This window comes from Desmodus rotundus, chromosome 11 (assembly GCF_022682495.2).
Source record: "Desmodus rotundus isolate HL8 chromosome 11, HLdesRot8A.1, whole genome shotgun sequence".
NCBI lineage: Eukaryota > Metazoa > Chordata > Mammalia > Chiroptera > Phyllostomidae > Desmodus > Desmodus rotundus.
Window position 1 is genome coordinate 29,228,387 of NC_071397.1, and position 18,757 is coordinate 29,247,143.

The window sequence follows — 18,757 nt, forward strand, 5'->3', positions numbered from 1 at the left end:
CGTAATATAATCAAAACCCAAAATCAAGGGGGAGGGTGGAGGTGGGGGAGGGAGGTGGGTTCGGCTGGGGTAGGGTGGAGGGATGGGGAGAAAAGGCAGACAACTGTAATTGAATAACAACTTTTTTTAAAAGAGGCAAAATCAAAGGAGGTTGTATTATTTTAGATGATGCATTAGTGAATTTGGTATCCATTTAAATGGACCTGTGTATTAAAAATTCTAAAAATCATCTCCTACCCCCCAGCGAAGAAAACACTGTCATGGAGTTGCTTTCGGAAGTCCAGAGTCATGGGTGGAGCAACTGGATAGGAACTGCATGTGGGGTCAGCAGGGTTTTCTGAAGAGAGCACTGGGCTGGGAGTCTTATCTCTGACTCAGTTTCCCTGCTGTGAAAATGGGAATAGTAGGCATATTTAACAATTTCCTCCTTCCTCTCTTATAAAAATAAAATAAAATAAAAATCATATGGAAATACAAATGACCTGGGATAACCAAAACAACTTGGAAAAAAACTGAGGGACTAATAGTATCTGATTTTAACATTTACCATAAAGGTAAGTAAACTAATGAAGAAAGTACACTGGTAGTGTAAAGACAGACAAATAGACCAATGAAAAAGAATGGAGTCCAGAGATCACTCCACAGATATATGGACAACTTCCTTTCAACAGAGGTACAAAAACAATTCAGCTGATCATGGATATTTCAATAAAACTATTGGAACAATTAAATATTAATTTTTTAATTAAAAATTTCAATTCATATCTGCCACATTATTCACTACATGTACATTTATTCATTTATTAATAAATCACTAAATTTATTTATAAATAAATTCTTAGATATGACACTAAAAAGATCCATAAAAAAGTTGATATGTTAGAGTTTATCAAAATTTAAAATGTCTCTCCTTTTTTTTGAAAGATTCTGCTAAGAGAATGAAAAAACAAACCACATTGGCAGAAAATCTTTGCAAATTACAGAAATTATAAAGGGCTTTTATCAAAATATATAAATAACTCTAAACAAATAATACAATTTTTTAAATGAATAAATGATTTCAATAGACACTTTCCACAAACACATGAAACATTACTCAACATTAATCATTAAGAAAATGCAAAGACAAAAAAAGTTAAACCATGAAAATGTTGGTTTTGTGGGCATACATATATATCAAAACTTACCAATTTATTCCTTTTATATATGTGCAGTTTATTGTATGTCAATTATGCCTCAATAAAAATGTTAAACATTTTAAAGTGTAAAATACTATTACAAAAAAAATACCATTACAAAAATAAAAAGCCAAACTACAAGCCAAATATTTGCAGATCACATATCTGATAAATAATATGTAACAAACTTTTTTACAAGTCAATAATAAGATAGGCAAATTAATTAAAAATGAGCAAAAGATTTGAGTGGATACTTCATAGAGAAAATATGTGAATGGCTAATAAGCACATGAAAAAATTATTAATCATTAAGAAAATGCAAATTTAAACCACAGTGAGATGTCAGTGTGCACCCACCCACTAGAGTGGCTGTATTAAAAACAAACACAGACTGACAATACCATCTGTTGGAGGGGCTTAGTGGAAATTTGAGGCTCTTATACACTGATAATACTAATGTAAAATGATATAGGCACTTTAGAAATAGGTTTAGAAGGTTCCTAAAAAAGTTAAACATTCACTTATATGATCTGACAATTACACTCGTAGGTATTTATTTACCCAAGAGAAATAAAAAATATGTCCACAGAAATATGTGTATGTCATTGTCCATAGCAGCATTATTTAGAATAGTTGAATATGGGAATTGGTGAGTGAATAAACAAACTGTAGTATATCCATATAAACAATACTATGCAGAAATTAGAAATGGGCTACTTATCCATGAAAAAATATGGGTAAACTTCAAAACCATAATGCTGCATCAAAGAAGCCAGACCAGAAAAGGCTGCATGTGGTATAATTCTGTTTATATGAAATTCTCAGAAAAAAAAGCAAAAGTATAGAGACAAAAAGTGTATCAGTGGTTGTCTGGGCTGTAGATATGAGGAGCAACTGGCTACAAGTCGGCACAACAGAATTTTCTGGGTGATGGAAGTGTTTTAATCTTGAATTGTGATGCACAATTATATAAATTCACTCAAACTCAAAGAACTGTACATGTAAGACATATCACTATTATAGTATATCATACCTTAATTAAACCTTCAAAATTGTGAAGAATAAAAAAAGATATCTAGGTGGAAGTAGGAATTTGAGAGTCATTAGCATTTAGATGGTCCCTAACTGTAAATGTAGAGAAGGTAATTGGGGGAAGTCTGGTGAAAGGGAAAACGTAAGAACCTGAGACAGATCCCTATGGACAAACCCTATGGACAGATCCCTATGGAGGACCCAGCACAAAAAAAGAAGGAGAAAATGTGGCTATAGAAATAAAATAAAAAACAAATAGTATAGTGTCTCAGCAAGCATGTATTGCTTGGAGGGTGTTGGTCAAAAGAAAACAAACAAACAAAGATATCAAATGTTATAGATGGCTCAAAGAAGAAGAAAAAAAACAAGATGTCTAATGGTTTTCACCTTGATATGAGCAGATTTGAGGGGCAGGGCAGGTACCGGGCAAGCTGCAGCAGACTTCGAAGTGAGTGAGAGGTAATGGAATGCAGGCAAGAAGTATGGGGAGTCCATTTCAGTAAGTTTATCTGAAAATGGAAGGAAGCAGATGGAGCAGAAACTGAGAGGAGATGCAAGTAAGAGATTTTTGTTTCAATAGAATATTCAACAGTATGTTTCACTGCAGTTGGCAAGATGTGACCTGGAGGAAAGATGTTGAGGATTCAGGAAAAAAGGGCATAAATTTAAACATAAATTGCATGAGAAGAAAGAAGATGGGATTGAAAGCATAGGTTGAGGGATAAGCATTAAACAGAGAATTAAACAATTCTTCCACACATAAGAATAGACGAAATGATGGTGTGGTGTGAATTCATAGATTTCAAGGAATTAAGGGAAGTCTTGTTGGATAGTTTCTGTTTTCTCTGTAGGAAGCACGGTTATCTGAAAGTAAAAGCAGAAGTCCTAATACTAAGGATTTGAAGGAAATCGTAGTTTAACGATCTAGAATGAGGTTAGTGGTTGTGAATTTATAATGGTACTTAACAACAAACAGCCTAGGAATGAGAGAGTGGATAGCTGGAGAGCTGGATGCATTGAAATTGGCACCATCAGAAAGACCAAGAAGATCCAGGGTGTTTAGAGATAAAAGAGCATTTGAAGCGATTGGTCATAAGGATGGACAAAAATGAAGACACTGGCAGCCAATGGACATCATCTTCACTTGGTTGTCCAGAAACAAGTTTCAAGACAATGCTTTGGGACAGGTAGTTTATTTATAGAGAGGGATCTCAAGAAACAGGTGTGAGGATAACTCAGGAAACTAGAAAAAGCTAATAAAATGCTGGCTTTTTAGCTACTTATCATTGTAGGCAACTGGGACTTGGTTGTGATTGGGAACCTCTGAGGAACCATGCGGACTGTGCCTTGCAGTTCTTTGCAGGCTAGGAGACTGATGCACTAGCCCACCAACTGCTGTCACCTTTGGCTGGAAGACTGCTTTCAGGGACCTTACACGCACATCCCCTGCCCCCTGCCACCCTTTGCAAGGAGGAACAAATAAATACTCCAGCTTCAGAAAATTCCTGGAGGCATACCTACGTCCTCTGAACTGTTTTTTATCATCAGTAAATGGGAAGGAGATCACCCAGTTGTGATTACTGCTAGAATTAAAGAGAGTCCTTACTATGTAAAGCAGAGGCATGGAGTCTGCGTGTAGAAAGGCACATACAATAGAAGCTAGTATGTTGTTTCTAGTATCTAGGAAAGCATTAGTAAAGATAATAGCTATTTGCATTGTGGATAATAATGGATTAATTCAAACTCTATAAAAAGGTTTCACTACTTACCTGAATGTAATAGTTTGAATACCAAAGCATTGTGGTTTTGTTTGGAAGGACATTAACTTTTCCTATAGTTTTGAAGTTGGTTTCATCTAAGAATAAGCATTGAAAAACTCTCAGATGTAACCTAATTCCTATTTATCCTCTTTCCTTTTGTTGGGATTGTATTTAAGTTTCTGTCAGTCTAGAATGATGTATTATATTTTCAAAGAAGCCTCCAGAGATGTTCTGTTGGTTTTGGTTTTTAATCTTTTCTGCTTTTGAACTTATCTAAACACTGAAAAATGATCTAAATGCATCTAATCTCTAACAACCTCCGATGGCAAATAAATGTTCTTTAATTCTAGCTTACATCTGTAATGCTGTGTTTTTATTCATTTTCTTCTCAGTGGAGGAAAAAGGGACAGCTTGTTGCTATTGTCAACTTTCTTTTGTTTAGGATTCATTTAGTATGCAGTGCCAGAGTACCTTTTTCTTTGTCCTGATGTAAAACTCCCACGGCTTTTTCCAAAGAATGATAAAATTTACAGTCAAGATGCTTTAGAGCTCACCTGACCCCAATACATAACTTGATGAATTAATACACATTAAAATATTATCATCTTCCATTTCTTGTTTACTCCTTGTAGTAAATTCCCTGATGCATCCTTTGCTCAGTTACCAATTGACATGTTATTCTTTTTTTATGAATGATAAAATTTCTGCGTGTTAACCAGTAAGCCACCATACACTTTTCTCCTTTTTGTCATTTACCTTTTAGTTTATAGTATTTATTGTTGCCTTACAAGTATATTATTAATATTTTGTCCAAATTGTAACATTTTGTCTATAATGAATTTCTTCTCTTGGTTCTATGCTTAGAGCAATCTTACTTACCATGAGCTCTGAGCTATGTTAACTTCTATTTTCTTCTTCTTTTTTTATTGTTGTTCAAGTACAATTGTCTCCATTTTCCCCCCGTCACTCCTCCCAACTCCAGTCATCCCCACCTCCCACCCTCTATCCCACTCCCCTTTGGTTTTGTCCATGGGTCCTTTATACATGTTCCTTGATGACCCTTCCCTTTCTTTCCCCGTTATCTCCCTGTACCCTTCCCTCTGGTTACTGTCGGTTTGTTCTTAATTTCAATGTCTCTGGTTATATTTTGCTTGCTTGGTTCATTTTGTTGATTAGGTTCCACTTATAGGTGAGATCATATAGTACTTGTCCCTCACCGCCTGGCTTATTTCACTTAGCATAATGCTCTCCAGTTCCATCCATGCTGTTGTGAAGGGCAGGACCTTCTGCTTCTTTAATATACTTATTTTTAAGTAGGCTCTCTGTCCCATTCAGAATTAACTTAAATACAAGATTGCACATTTATCTTAATACAGTCCATGTTGTTTATTATAACATATTATTTCAGTCTGTTGTAACATTTCACACTATGAATCTGTTACATATATCTTCATAATACATAATACATTAGTGGTTCTCAACTGGAGCCAATTTCACCCTCTGTGGGAAATTCGGCGATGCCTGGAGATGTTTTTATTTTTCAGGATTGGGGGTCGAAGGGATGTGGGAGATGCTGGCTACTAGCCCCTAGTGAGTAGAGGCCAGGGATGATGATAAACATTCCACAATGAATAGGAGAGCCCTCAACAAAGAATTGTCAATAATGCCAAGATTAAGAGAACTTGATCGATGAGAGAGATTGAGAGGGATCAATGCATCGGGCACCATTCCTCTGCCAGTTACACTCTCACCAATAGTAACATAACCTGGCCTGTGTTTTTTTCCTACTCCAAGGGGCATTGTAAGAGACTTTGTCTCCTTCTTTGCAGACATCCAGATATATTCTATTTTTATTTTCCCTGGGATGGTTCAAACAATAAATGAGCTTGATAGTTTTAGATCCCAGACCCTGGAGCCACACTGCCTGGGTTGAATCAGGCCCCTGCCCTCCTTGAACGTTGTGTGACCCTGTGCAGTTATTTAACCTCCCCGTCTTCAGTTCTCTAATCTGTGAAATTAGGGTAACGACCGTTACCTTTATCTTAAGTTGTCATAGAATTGCAAGGTGTTTAAAGCAGTGCTTGACACACAGTAAACATTACAGATGGGTTTGGTAACAATGGTTAACCACAAAATAAGTGACTGTTCTTACGTGACCCTTATTTGATCATGACCATGTGTCCTTACTGTTTATATTAAAAGCTGTACTTTTTGAAATTCACTGCAGATTTTACCAGGGATCAAGCTGAAGCGGCGTGTTTCTTCCTTTAGCCTTCCTCTACATCCCTCATCCTCTCGCCATGCGGCATAATCCCCGTCAGAATTTCAAACCTGTTATATTATTATTTAACTTTTATTATCACTGTCAGGCTTGCAGATTTTCTTGTAGGCACATATCTCTTAAATATGTACAGCTGCTTGTTTTTTCCATCTAGGAGAACCATTAATTTTTAACAAAGACTATTTATTTTTAGTTACATTCTGAAAGTTAATGGTGATATCCATGGAACTATATGTTTTCTTGTGTCAGAAATTTCAATTCAGTCTATGAGCTCGTGCTGAATGCACTTTACGTCTCCATTTAGATACTGTGTTGTTCCTGATCCTATTACTAGATAGGTTGTTTCCTTCTGTGTCTTCCTGAGCCTCTTACTTCACTTTGTGTCAAAAATAACATCCTCCAGATCAGCATTGTCCAGTGAATTTTCTCTGATGGTGGAAATGTTTTTGTCTAAACATTCTGTTGAACACTTAAATGCACGGCCAGAACAACCGGGGACTGAATTCTACGTTTTAGTTAATCTTCATTTAAATTACGACAGCCACATGCGTCTAGTGGCTGCCGCACCGAACAGCGCAGCTCTACATTCTCTCTTTCGTTCCAGCTTCCTTCCAACTCAGACCAGTATCACTGGATGTACTTATATGTACTTATATGATATGTACTTATATGATATATTTTTATCATATATATATGATTATATAATACATATGAATCTATATTTCATATGTTCCGGCAGTCAAGGTATATTACTTCAATCCTGCATTTTCATATAGTAATAATGCATAGTCATAGATGATTGGGACTGCACGTGGGTATTTCAACTTGTGGAGTATGTAATGTATTAACTTAAAATCAGGTGCTTGCTTTTCTTTATTTTTTTGCAACAAAAAAATGTTCTTCTTCATGACTGAAGAAGCACAGCAGGATATATGATGAGGAGAATAAACCACCCCAGTGACACAAAGCGGAGATTACTACTGCTATTCTACCGCCCCCTTCCTACACACACACGTTCACCCACATGCGCACACTCCTAGTGTGATGCGATAGACTTTGGGGCTTCAGTGAGTTCTTTCTGTGCAATAATCTATTATTGCAAACACTGTACTGATTTACAGATTATCCATGTTTACTGTTTTTAAAAGTGAGAAATGCTGAAGGGTATAGTGAAGGGAAAAGATTACCCATAATCACAGAATGCATAGATCAACCACTTTTATTGTTTGGGTTGTTTTCTTCCAATATTGTTTCTAAGCCCACAGTAAGTAGACAAGTAAACAGGCATTAAAAAATCAATCATTCTATAGATATGCAATATGCAGGGCTTACCAATAAAAGTACATACCTTTCAGGGACATGATAATATGTGTCACTATAGGTGTATGTCATCAGCAATGGTATTAGTGGCCATTTGAAAAATGTGTAACTTTAAAGTTATAAAAATAGGTACTGGTTAACATTTATTCACTGAATTTGTCAATCCAATAATTGTATCTTACTTTCTACATCATGAGAATTTTCCTATAGTTTAAAATAAAATTCATAAACATGGTTTTAATGGCTGATCATATTCCATTGTATCAATGTATCATACTTTTAAAAATTACTGGATACTTAAGATGTTTCTCTTTTTTACTACTATAAATATCAGTGCAACTGTATGTCTTGGTGCCTCAAACTTTCCATCTCTGATTGTTTTCTTATGATACATTCTTAGAAGTGAGATCACAGAGCCAAATGAAATGAACATCTCTTAGACCCTTGATATATATTATCAAATTGCCCTCCAGAAACTTCCTTGTTTCTTATAAAAGCAAATAAATAATCCTTGTTTATTTATACTCTGATCATTTTTATGCAGCTTTTCTTTGAACCTTTAAACCTCTCTTTGGTTTTAGAACTAGAATTGTTTTTTTAATAAATGTTTCTCTCAAGGGATTAGCAAAGTAATCACAGTTATAAATACCCAAACAATGTAACTCTTGCTTTTTTCCTTAGTAAAGGTTCTTATGTGTAATATTTTTCATTGTTTAAATTGTTTCTTTCTAGGGTGAACAAGGAGAAAAAGGAGATCCGGGTCTGGCTGGCATTAACGGACAAGATGTAAGCCTAACTCTCTTTTTCCTAAGAGTCTTTACATTTTGCCACTGAAATACACTGGCTACCTAATGCTGTTAAGATTGAACCATAAGAATTAAGGCAGTTTTCCACATTGCTCTGTAGAGGCACAGTGTTTTTAATTTCGCTACAGGTAGTTCCTTGACTGTATATACAGTTGACTCTTGAACAACGTGGGGCTTAGGGGTGCCAAATGCTACACAGTCAAAAGTTTACATGTAAGTTTTGACTCCCCCCCCAGACTTAGTTGGTTCCAGGACTCACAACAGCCCCCTCTCGCCTTAGCCCTGTGAATACTGAAATCTCTGAATGCTCAAGTACTGGGTGTGAAATGGCATAGATCAGTGTGTACAGCCAGCCCCCCACATCCACAGACTCCCAACCACAGATCAGCAGCAGTACAGGTGTTTATTGAAAGCAATCCGTGTCCGAATGGACCCATGCAGTCCAAATTCCTGTTGTTCGAGTGTCAACTGGATTTTATACTTGTCACCCTTAATAGGCCTTTCTTCCTTGTTGTTTCTGGCTTGCATTTTTTCTAGTCTTCCTTTCTCTGTCTTTTCTCTTCTTCCTTCTGCCGTGGCCTGTGTTCTTCCCCAGGGTTCACTTTTCATCTTACCCCAAATCTCTGTCTACTGAGGGGTCTTTATAGGTAGGATCACCGTGATGAACAGCAAGGGAAGAAAGGAAGGGAAATGTGAACCCTCGTTCCTTTTCCTCTCCCCTTTAAAGTCATTTTTATACACGGGAGAATGGGGATTAGCACCAATGGCTTATAGGAAGAGGAGCCTGTGTATCTTCTCTACCTCCTTACCATACATCGGGACCTGAAACACCACAGCTGTGGGCCCATACATTTATACGGACCCTGTGATGCACCTCCCTACCCCATCCCTGGAGGCACCTGGTGCAGTGGTACAAGGTCTGGAGCGGAAAGCCGGAGCCCAGTTTGTGTCCCAGTTCTGTCACTAGCTGAGAAGAATCACTGCTCAGAGCTTGTAAAGGGATGAACTAGGAATAGGTTCTAAAGTATGTATCACTGTGACTTCTGCAAAGAGATTATTAAGATTACAGATTTGAAAAGCACAATGAAATTGAAAGCATTCCTTCAGGTCTCTGGAGTTCCTGCTACATGTGAGTCACTGCGAGGAAAATAAACAGCTGGAGCCCGTGCTGGGAAAGTGCTGTGCACGCGCATGTTCGCCCTTCCTCCTCTGAGCGCAGGGGCGATGTGGTCCAATCCAGGTTAAGTGAAGATTTGTTCTACAGGGTGCTCTGTAAAACAGGGAGAACTGGGGCCTTTGCCTGTGTATTTTGTGTCTATCATATTCTTCATGAAAGCAAAGAGCTTTTCTTGAAATCTCCAGTATTTAGTAAGTGTTTAGAATGAATAAGTTCTCAATAATTGTTTGCTCGTGTTTCATTTTAAAAACTGAGAGATTATTATAATAGTCTAAAATATAAGTAATTAGAGCCTGAAGTAGGATAACAGAGAGAGAAGGGAAGGCACAAATGGTGATATACACAGGTAAAATACTCATATATACAATTTGGTACTTGATTGCACAGAAAACTCAAATATAGCCCAAGGGTTTGACCATTCATTACAGAAAGGATGTTGTCTTCTAGGAAATGTAAGAGTGTTGAAAGAAATTAACTATATTGTTGCAAAAGATGACCAAGCTACGTGTATGTGGGCTCTCTGAGATAGAGCAGCAAAACAAATATTTTTTAGAAGTTTACTAAGATAATGTTAGAAGTGAAGTAGAGAAAGAATTTTCACAAATACTAGAATAAAACTAGAAGGAGACTTGAGGGGTTGGAACCTGAAATATATTCACATTAGCTTAGAGATTTGGAAATAATTGTAAGGTATCTGAAAGTAAGGTGACTTGGATTTTTAGAATTAACCCATTGATACGCAAATGTATCTGAACACCCATTACATGCCCAGACACTCGGGCAGCTATTGCATGAGTCCCAAATCTGAAGAGACCAGCTTGTGGACAGAGCCTGCAGCCTGGTGAGCGCTGGGACCTTTCCTCTTTGAGAAGGGCCTTGGGAATGTCCTTCCCATGTCCCCAGTCACGGGGTGTTATTTCTTTCGTGTCATCATTACTTAATGTAGTTCATTAGGTACATCATAAAGCATAGCAAGGCTCAGTAACTAACTTATCTCACTTGGTTACTTAATTAATATGTAATAGTATTTTTCTTTCCCTAATTTGCCAAAGATATTTAGGAGTTATGACTAAGGAGAAATCAGGAAAGTAATGGAAGCTCTCCTCCTACCCCTTTACTGTCACTAGGAATGAAAAATCAGGTGGTCTGTTACTGTATCTTTGGTGGCGGTGGTCTCTTGTGCTATATAGTCCTTCATTTGTTTTCATGAGATATTTGAAATTTGATCCTCACCCCAGCTTTATGGCCTAACTAGCCTGTTTCAGAGTCAAAATAAAGCTTGGGAATTATGCAACTTTCTTTTGGGGAATGGAAAAATTAGCATTTAACCCTACATGTTTAACTGAAAAATCCCTTTATTTTTCCACTAAATCATGCCACACTTGTTATTGTCTATTTTTCAGTGTTAAAATAAACTGACTATGCAAACTAAAATCATTCAGCATTTATTGACAGTTTACTGTGAATTTCAATAAATGCAGGTACACATTCTTGGGGAATGAAGGGTGTTGTAATAGCTATTACAGTTTGAATTGAAGTCAAGTCATGATGGGGATTATAACTTTGGAAATATTCTGTTGACTGCATAGTAATCAATTCAATGGGCCAGCTCACGCCCCCTACTTTCCAAGTCAGAGAAAATTAGAAGAATTTAATATTCCTACTAAATGAATAAAAAGCCTTTTTATACTCTTTATTCTTTCATATTACATGTATCTTGATGTGAGTGTATCTTTGAATGATTTCTTCAGTGCTAAAATGCTCAAGCTCACTTTAGAAAGTGGAAACTGTATATAAACGGGAGGATGCAGTGGTCCAGTCTTTCTCAAAGGGATGCAGTGGTCCAGTCTTTCTCAAATGCTTTGGGTGAGACATTTCTCTGCCATGGGGCCTGTGTCACAAGAGCAGAATGTTTAGCATCCTTGAGGCTCACCAACTAAATGCCAGTAGCAGATCTTAGTCATTAGGAAAAAAAGAAAAAAAGAGCTCCGATATCTTTCTAAGTTCATCCTTCTGTGTGTGTGTAACTGTGTATTGACCTCCAGGTATTGTAGTATCAGGCTAAAGGTATTGGAATAAACACATACAGTTTAAATAATGCATACTAAATGTATAGTTTAAATAATGCATGCCAAACATACTGAAGCTGTCAAAATTTTGAGTTGGTAGAACTTAGCCTTCAAAATACTACATCGCAGCTTTCCAGACATTCTAGTTTATAATTAAATGATTTTGATTGTGACCTACTGTGGGATGCACTGAACAATGGCATCTTAGAACAGACGTGAGAGGGAGTCTTACTAAGCTGTTAATGTGACCTTTGGAGCCAGACTACCTGGGCTCAGACCCCAGCTCGGCCACTGCCAGACTGTCACTACTTAGTACATGACTTACTCTTTCTGTGACTCAGTTTCTTCATTTGCACAGTGGGATTTTAATATTAATAGCATGTAACTCTTAGGCTTTTTTTATTATAGGACATATATATGAGGCATGTGGAACAGTGCCTCACATACAGTAAGAGTTATATAAACATTTGCTATTTTAAGAAATTGTGTTAAATAAAACACACATCTCTAATAGAAATAGCTTTTCATTTATTTGTTTTTGTGAGGTTATATAATCTTAGAAAAGTAGATTTCAGTCATTGAGTTTAGTCTCTTCGTCTGCATCTCCTATCAGACTTACAGCATCTGATGTTCCTAACATAATAATGCTAATCTCCTTATACCAGTGCAATCTGTAATACTGAATACAGAAGCATTGAAACCACGAAGCTGCTGTATCAGCTGGAGCAGTTGGTGCCATTGCTAGGGAATAAGGGGCAGTCAGTGGAAGATGGGTACAGAATTAATTAGTAGGTTAAAATTTTCAACAAATAACATTTTATATCATCTTAGATTTTTAAAAATGCTACATATGAGTAGGTCTTCCAATAAAAATTAATTTCATAGTCTACCCACTTATAGGTGTCTCTATAAATGTGGTTATAATGTTGTCCTTCAGCTTTCCTCTTGCCTTTGGATGAAGTCCTGACTCTGCATAACATACAGAACCAATTACTGTGCTTTTGAGAATCTTTATGTACATGAATTTTATTGAGAATCTTGAAAAATAGATGCCACTCTTATTCAATATTGAATTCAGAGTCTGTTCCATTTGATTTCTTATGCTTTATGGTGAGTGCCGTGTCTTTTTCTTCCCAGTACTCAATAACCGTTGATAGCAGCACCCATGTGACGGGAGGAGAAAAATTGCACTTGAGAAAAGCATTACCACTCTGTTTCTCAGAGCCTACTCTGATGCCACAGCCTTAAAAACATTGTGCCTTGTCACAGGAGGCATGAGTTAGATGGGCACACTTCGATGGCTACGAAAGTAGGAACTTGACCGGTACAGTGCTTCTCAATTGCGTTTTGTCCTTCCGAGTCAAAGCACAGTTGTTACATACCGTCAAAGGCAGTACAAAACTGAACAGAACAAACTACTAATTATCCATTCAACTTGGACTGGAAAAGTAAAAGCAGTATTTATTAAGTACCTGCCATGTGCTAGCTGTTTTAACACCATATGATTCTCAGAACAGCCATTCAGGACAACTGTTATTTATATGTATTTTGTAGGGAAGCTGAAATAACTTGCTCAAGATCATGCATTCAGTGCAACTCCTTTCCTGACTCTTCTCGACTGCCCCTCCCTCCTGTGGACTCAGGCACCTCTGGGAACTGCTCCCCTCACTCCTGCTATATACGTCTCTAATAGCACCCAGTGTTCACAGCAACTTGTAACTAATTGTTTACTTTGTTCCCCCTGCCCCCCCTCCTGACCACAGTTGATTGCACTAGGGATAGTTAACTGAATCAATGGTCAGTAAGTTCCTTCCCGGAAGTTGTCGTTAGGGTTAGTTTGTTAGGCAAGGTTAATCTGTAAGTCAGGTTAGTTGGTTTCCTTCTATTTTTAAAATTAATGTTTTCATATTCATATGTTCACAGGGGTTAGCCTTGCGTGTTTACAGATTTTTAATAATATTTGTTGAGTAAATGGATACTTGGTGTCTTTCTCAGTCATCTCTTCCTTTGTGGATAGTGTAACACCAGTAAGAAGAGAGAAAAGCTCTTTTTAATGAATTTCTCAGCTCAGTAAACTGCACAGCCTCCTGGCTAGTTATGTAAGCCACGTGCACATCAGCCTTGATGCCTCCTTTTCTGTCCCCACCTCCAGTGCATCTGCAAGTCCTGCCTCCCAGTATCTGCCAACTCTGACCACTTCTCTCCGTCTCTAGCACCCCACCCTGATTCAGCCATCCTGCTCGCTTGCCTGGAAAGCTGTGATAGCCCCTTTTCTGCTTCCACTCTTGCTGCCTTCAATCTTTTTTCACATTGTAGCCAAAGAGATTTATTTTTGAAACACAGTCAAATCAGGTCATCTCCTCGCTTAAAACTATAAGTGGCTTCCCATTGTACTTAGAACAAAACCATCCTTCTTACCATGGCCTGCAGTTCTCTATGTGCCATGACCCCTAGATAACCTTGACTTTATCTCCTGCTCCTTACCTGCTTGCTCAGGACACTCCTTTCAACTTGGGAGCTTTTGTGCTAGCTGTTCTCTCTACACACAATGCTTTTCTGCAGGATCATTGTACAGCTGGGTCTTCTGAAACAAAAAAATGTCACCTCCATATTGAGTCTGTTTCTGACCACCCCAAATGAAGTAGGGGTTCTCTCTTTCTTCGCATTTATCATGTTCATCCTGTTAATCTGGTTATTGTCAGTCTCCCTTCTCTTAAAACATGAGTTCCGTAAGGGATCTCATTGATTTTGTTAAGGAAAAAATTATTAAAATGGCAAGGAGTACATGTTATTCAAGGCCGTTGCAATAGGGTTATTATAATGTGGGAGAGAGATTGAAGTCAACCAAAACAAGTGGGGTTTATAGCCAACCCACAGAGCAATGGGTTAGTAAATGGAAAATTACTAAGAACAGACATCAAGGGTAGGAGGATTCTTGCTAAACTGACTTACCAGGTTTCTTGTTAAAGGCCAGCCAAGGACATTACAGCTGGGGGATGAGGAGCCTATTCAGACATCAAGGGTAGGGGACAGGACAGGGACCAAGGTTGAGGCCTCGTCAAGAACGGGGCTAAGAGGAACCTGACTAAAGTTTGGTCAAGGGGAGAGTCTTTGTGAACTTGTTCTTTTGTGTAACCCTATATGACACTTTCTACTAGTACTACAGTATGTTGTATATTAGATAATATTATCTATAGAATATCATTCTATTTTATTTTTTTAAGGATTTTACCATGTTTTACATACCCTGTAAGATTAAGTAAGTGGGGGCAGGGGGAGAGTTCTGACAATCATACAGAACTTTTGATGGTTAAACATCCCTTTCAAACCCTGACCCGATTCCATGCAGAAAGTTCCTACATTCATTTGGTTCTTTATTTCTTTAGTAACTGGCACTACTGTTCTGTTGATTGAGGTCCATTCTTCTCCTCCCCAAGCCTGGCAATGGAGTGGACTACAGTGCCCAGCTTCTCCCCTTGCTGTTCTTTTCTTTTCTTTTGAAGTATATTTTATTGATTATGCTATTACAGTGTTCTCAATTTTCCCCCCTTTATTCCCCCTCCACCCTGCACCCCCCAACCCTCCAGCATCCCCCCCTTAGTTCATGTCCATGGGTTATACATATAAGTTCTTTGAGTTCTCTGTTTCCTATACCATTTTTGACCTCTCCCCATCTATTTTATGCCTACCAATTATGCTTCTTCTTCCCTGTACCTATTCCCTCCCATTCCTCCCCTCCCCCGCACCACTGAAAACCATTCATGTGATGTCCATTTCTCTGGTTCCATTCCTGTTCTAGTTGTTTGCTTGGTTTTTGTTTTCATTGTTTTTCTTTTTTTCAGGTTCATTTGTTGATAGTTGTGAGTTTGTTGTCATTTTACTGTTCATAGTTTGTGATCTTCTTCAATTTCTTAGATAAGTCCCTTTAACATTTCATATAATAAGGGCTTCGTGATGATGAACTCTTTTAACTTGACCTTATCTGGGAAGCACCTTATCTGCCCTTCCATTCTAAATGATAGCTTGGCTGGATAGAGTAATCTTGGATGTAGGTCCTTGCCTTTCATGAGTTCAAATACTTCTTTCCAGTCCCTTCTTGCCTAAAAGGTTTGTTCTGAGAAATCAGCTGATAGTCCTATAGGAACCCCTTTGTAGGTAACTGTCTCCTTTTCTCTTGCTGCTTTTAGTATTCTCTCTTTATCTTTAATCTCGGGTAACTTAATGATGATGTGCCTTGGTGTGATCCTCTTTGGGTCCAGCTTCTTTGGGACTGTCTGGGCTTCCTGGATTTTCTGGAAGTCTATTTCCTTCAGCAGACTGGGGAAGTTCTCCTTCATTGTTTGTTCAAATAAGTTTTCAATCTCTTGCTCTTGCTCTTCTCCTGCTGGCACCCCTATAATTCGGATATTAGAATGTTTAAAGTTGTCCCAGTGGTTCTAGGCTTCTCTTTATTTTTTTTTTTTTTTTTTAATTTATTTATTGTTATTTAATTACAGTTGTATGCCTTTTCCCCCATCCCTTCACCCCACTCCAGGTGAACCCACTTCCCTCCCCCCTCTCCACCCTCCCCCTTGGATTTGTTCATGTGTCCTTTATAGTAGTTCCTGTAATCCCCTCTACCTACTGTCCCCGCCCCCACCCCCCACCCCCGCCCTTGCTATTGTTACATTGTTCTTAACTTCAGTGTCTCTGGTTATATTTTGTTTGCTTTTTCCTTCTATTGCTTATGTTCCAGTTAAAGGTGAGATCATATGGTATTTGTCCCTCACTTCCTGGCTTATTTCACTTAGCATAATGCTCTCCAGTTTCATCCATGCTGTTGCAAAGGGTATAAGCTCCTTCTTTCTCTCTGCTGCGTAGAATTCCATTGTGTAAATATACCATAGTTTTTGGATCCACTCGTTTGCTGATGGGCACTTCGGTTGCTTCCAGTATTTGGCTATTGTAAATTGTGCTGCTATGAACATTGGGGTGCACAGATTCTTTTGGATTGGTGTTTCAGTGTTCTTAGGGTATAATCCCAGCAGCGGAATTGCTGGGTCAAAGGGCAGTTCCATTTTTAGTTTTCTGAGGAAATTCCATATTGTTTTCCACAGTGGCCTCACCAGTCTGCATTCCCACCAACAGTGCACTAGGGTTCCCTTTTCTCCGCATCCTCTCCAACATTTGTTTGTGGATTTGTTTATGTTGGCCATTCTGACTGGTGTGACATGATACCTCATTGTGGTTTTAATTTGCATCTCTCTGATGGCTAGTGATGCTGAGCATCTTTTCATATGTCTCTGGGCCTTCTGTATGTCTTCCTTGGAGAAGTGTCTGTTCAAGTCCTTTGCCCATTTTTTAATTGGGTTGTTTGTCTTCCTGGAGTGGAGTCGTGTGAGTTCTTTATATATTTTGGAGATCAGGCCCTTGTCTGAGGTATCATTGGCAAATATGCTTTCCCATATTGTTGGTTCTCTTTGTAATTTGGTGCTGTTTTCTTTAGCCATGCAGAAGCTTTTTATTTTGATGAGGTCCCATTTGTTTATTCTTTCCTTTATGTCCCTTGCTTTAGGGGATGTGTCTGTGAGGATGTTGCTGCGTGGAATGTCTGAGATTTTCCTGCCAATGTTTTCTTCAAGGACTTTTATGGTGTTACGGCTTATATTTAAGTCTTTTATCCATCTTGAGTTTATTTTCGTGTATGGCGTAAGTTGGTGATCGAGTTTCATTTTTTTGCACGTAGCTGTCCAGATCTCCCAACACCATCTGTTGAAGAGACTGTTTTTGCTCCATTTTATGCTCCTGCCTCCTTTGTCAAATATTAATTGATCGTATAGATTTGAGTTTATTTCTGGGCTCTCTATTCTGTTCCATTGGTCTATGAGACTGTTTTTATGCCAGTACCAGGCTGTTTTGATTACCGTTGCCTTGTAATACAGTTTGATATCAGGTATTGTGATACCTCCTGCTTTGTCCTTCTTTCTCAAAATTGCTGCTGCTATTCGAGGTCGTTTATGGTTCCATATGAATTTCTGTAATGTTTGTTCTATATCTGTGAAATATGTCATGGGTACTCTAATAGGGATTGCATTGAATCTATAAATTGCTTTGGGTAGTATGGCCATTTTGATGATGTTAATTCTTCCAATCCATGAACATGGTACATGCTTCCATTTGTTTGTATCTTCCTTAATTTCTTTCTTCAGTGTTGTGTAGTTTTCTGAGTACAGGTCTTTTACCTCCTTGGTTAGGTTTATTCCTAGGTACTTTATTTTTCTTGTTGCTATATCGAATGGGATTTTTTTCCTGATTTGTGTTTCTGCAGTTTCGTTGTTGGTGTACAGGAATGCCTTTGATTTCTGGGTATTGACTCTGTATCCAGCTATTTTGCCAAATTCATTTATTAGGTCGAGTAGTTTTTGAGTGGAGTCTATAGGGTTTTCCATGTACACTATCATGTCGTCTGCAAACAGTGACAGTTTCATTTCCTCCTTTCCAATTTGGATGCCTTTTATTGCTTTTTCTTGTCTGATTGCTGTGGCTAGGACTTCCAATACTATGTTGAATAGGAGTGGTGAGAGAGGGCATCCTTGTCTTGTTCCTGATCTTAGTGGGAAAGCTCTAAGTTTTTGTCCATTGAATGTGATGCTGGCTGTAGGTCTCTCATATATGGCCTTAATTATGTTGAGGACTGCTCCCTTTATTCCCACTTGGCTGAGTGTTTTTATCAGAAATGGGTGCTGTATCTTATCGAATGCTTTTTCCGCATCTATTGATATGATCATGTGATTTTTGTCTTTGCTGTTGTTGATGTGATGTATTATGTTTATTGATTTGCGAATATTGTACCATCCTTGCATCCCTGGGATGAATCCCACTTGGTCATGGTGGATGATCTTTTTAATATATTGCTGGATGCGGTTTGCTAATATTTTGTTGAGAATTTTAGCGTCTATGTTCATCAGCGATATTGGCCTGAAGTTTTCTTTCTTCGTTGTGTCTTTATCTGGTTTTGGGATTAGGATGATGTTGGCTTCATAAAAAGAGTTTGGGAGTCTTCCATCAGTTTGGATTTTTTCGAATAGTCTGTGAAGGATAGGGGTTAGTTCTTCCTTAAATGCTTTGTAGAAATCTCCTGTGAAACCATCTGGT

The 18,757-nt window shown here is 38.0% G+C and overlaps 1 protein-coding gene across 1 annotated transcript in view; it reads left to right on the forward strand.

Moving 5' to 3' along the window:
• COL19A1 (collagen type XIX alpha 1 chain) overlaps nucleotides 1-18,757 on the forward strand; it is a 335,696-nt gene that overhangs the window by 132,845 nt on the left and 184,094 nt on the right. Inside the window, exon 12 of the mRNA XM_045184877.2 lies at nucleotides 8,304-8,357. Coding sequence (XP_045040812.2) covers nucleotides 8,304-8,357 — 54 coding nt within the window. The remainder of the gene's footprint in view (nucleotides 1-8,303; nucleotides 8,358-18,757) is intronic.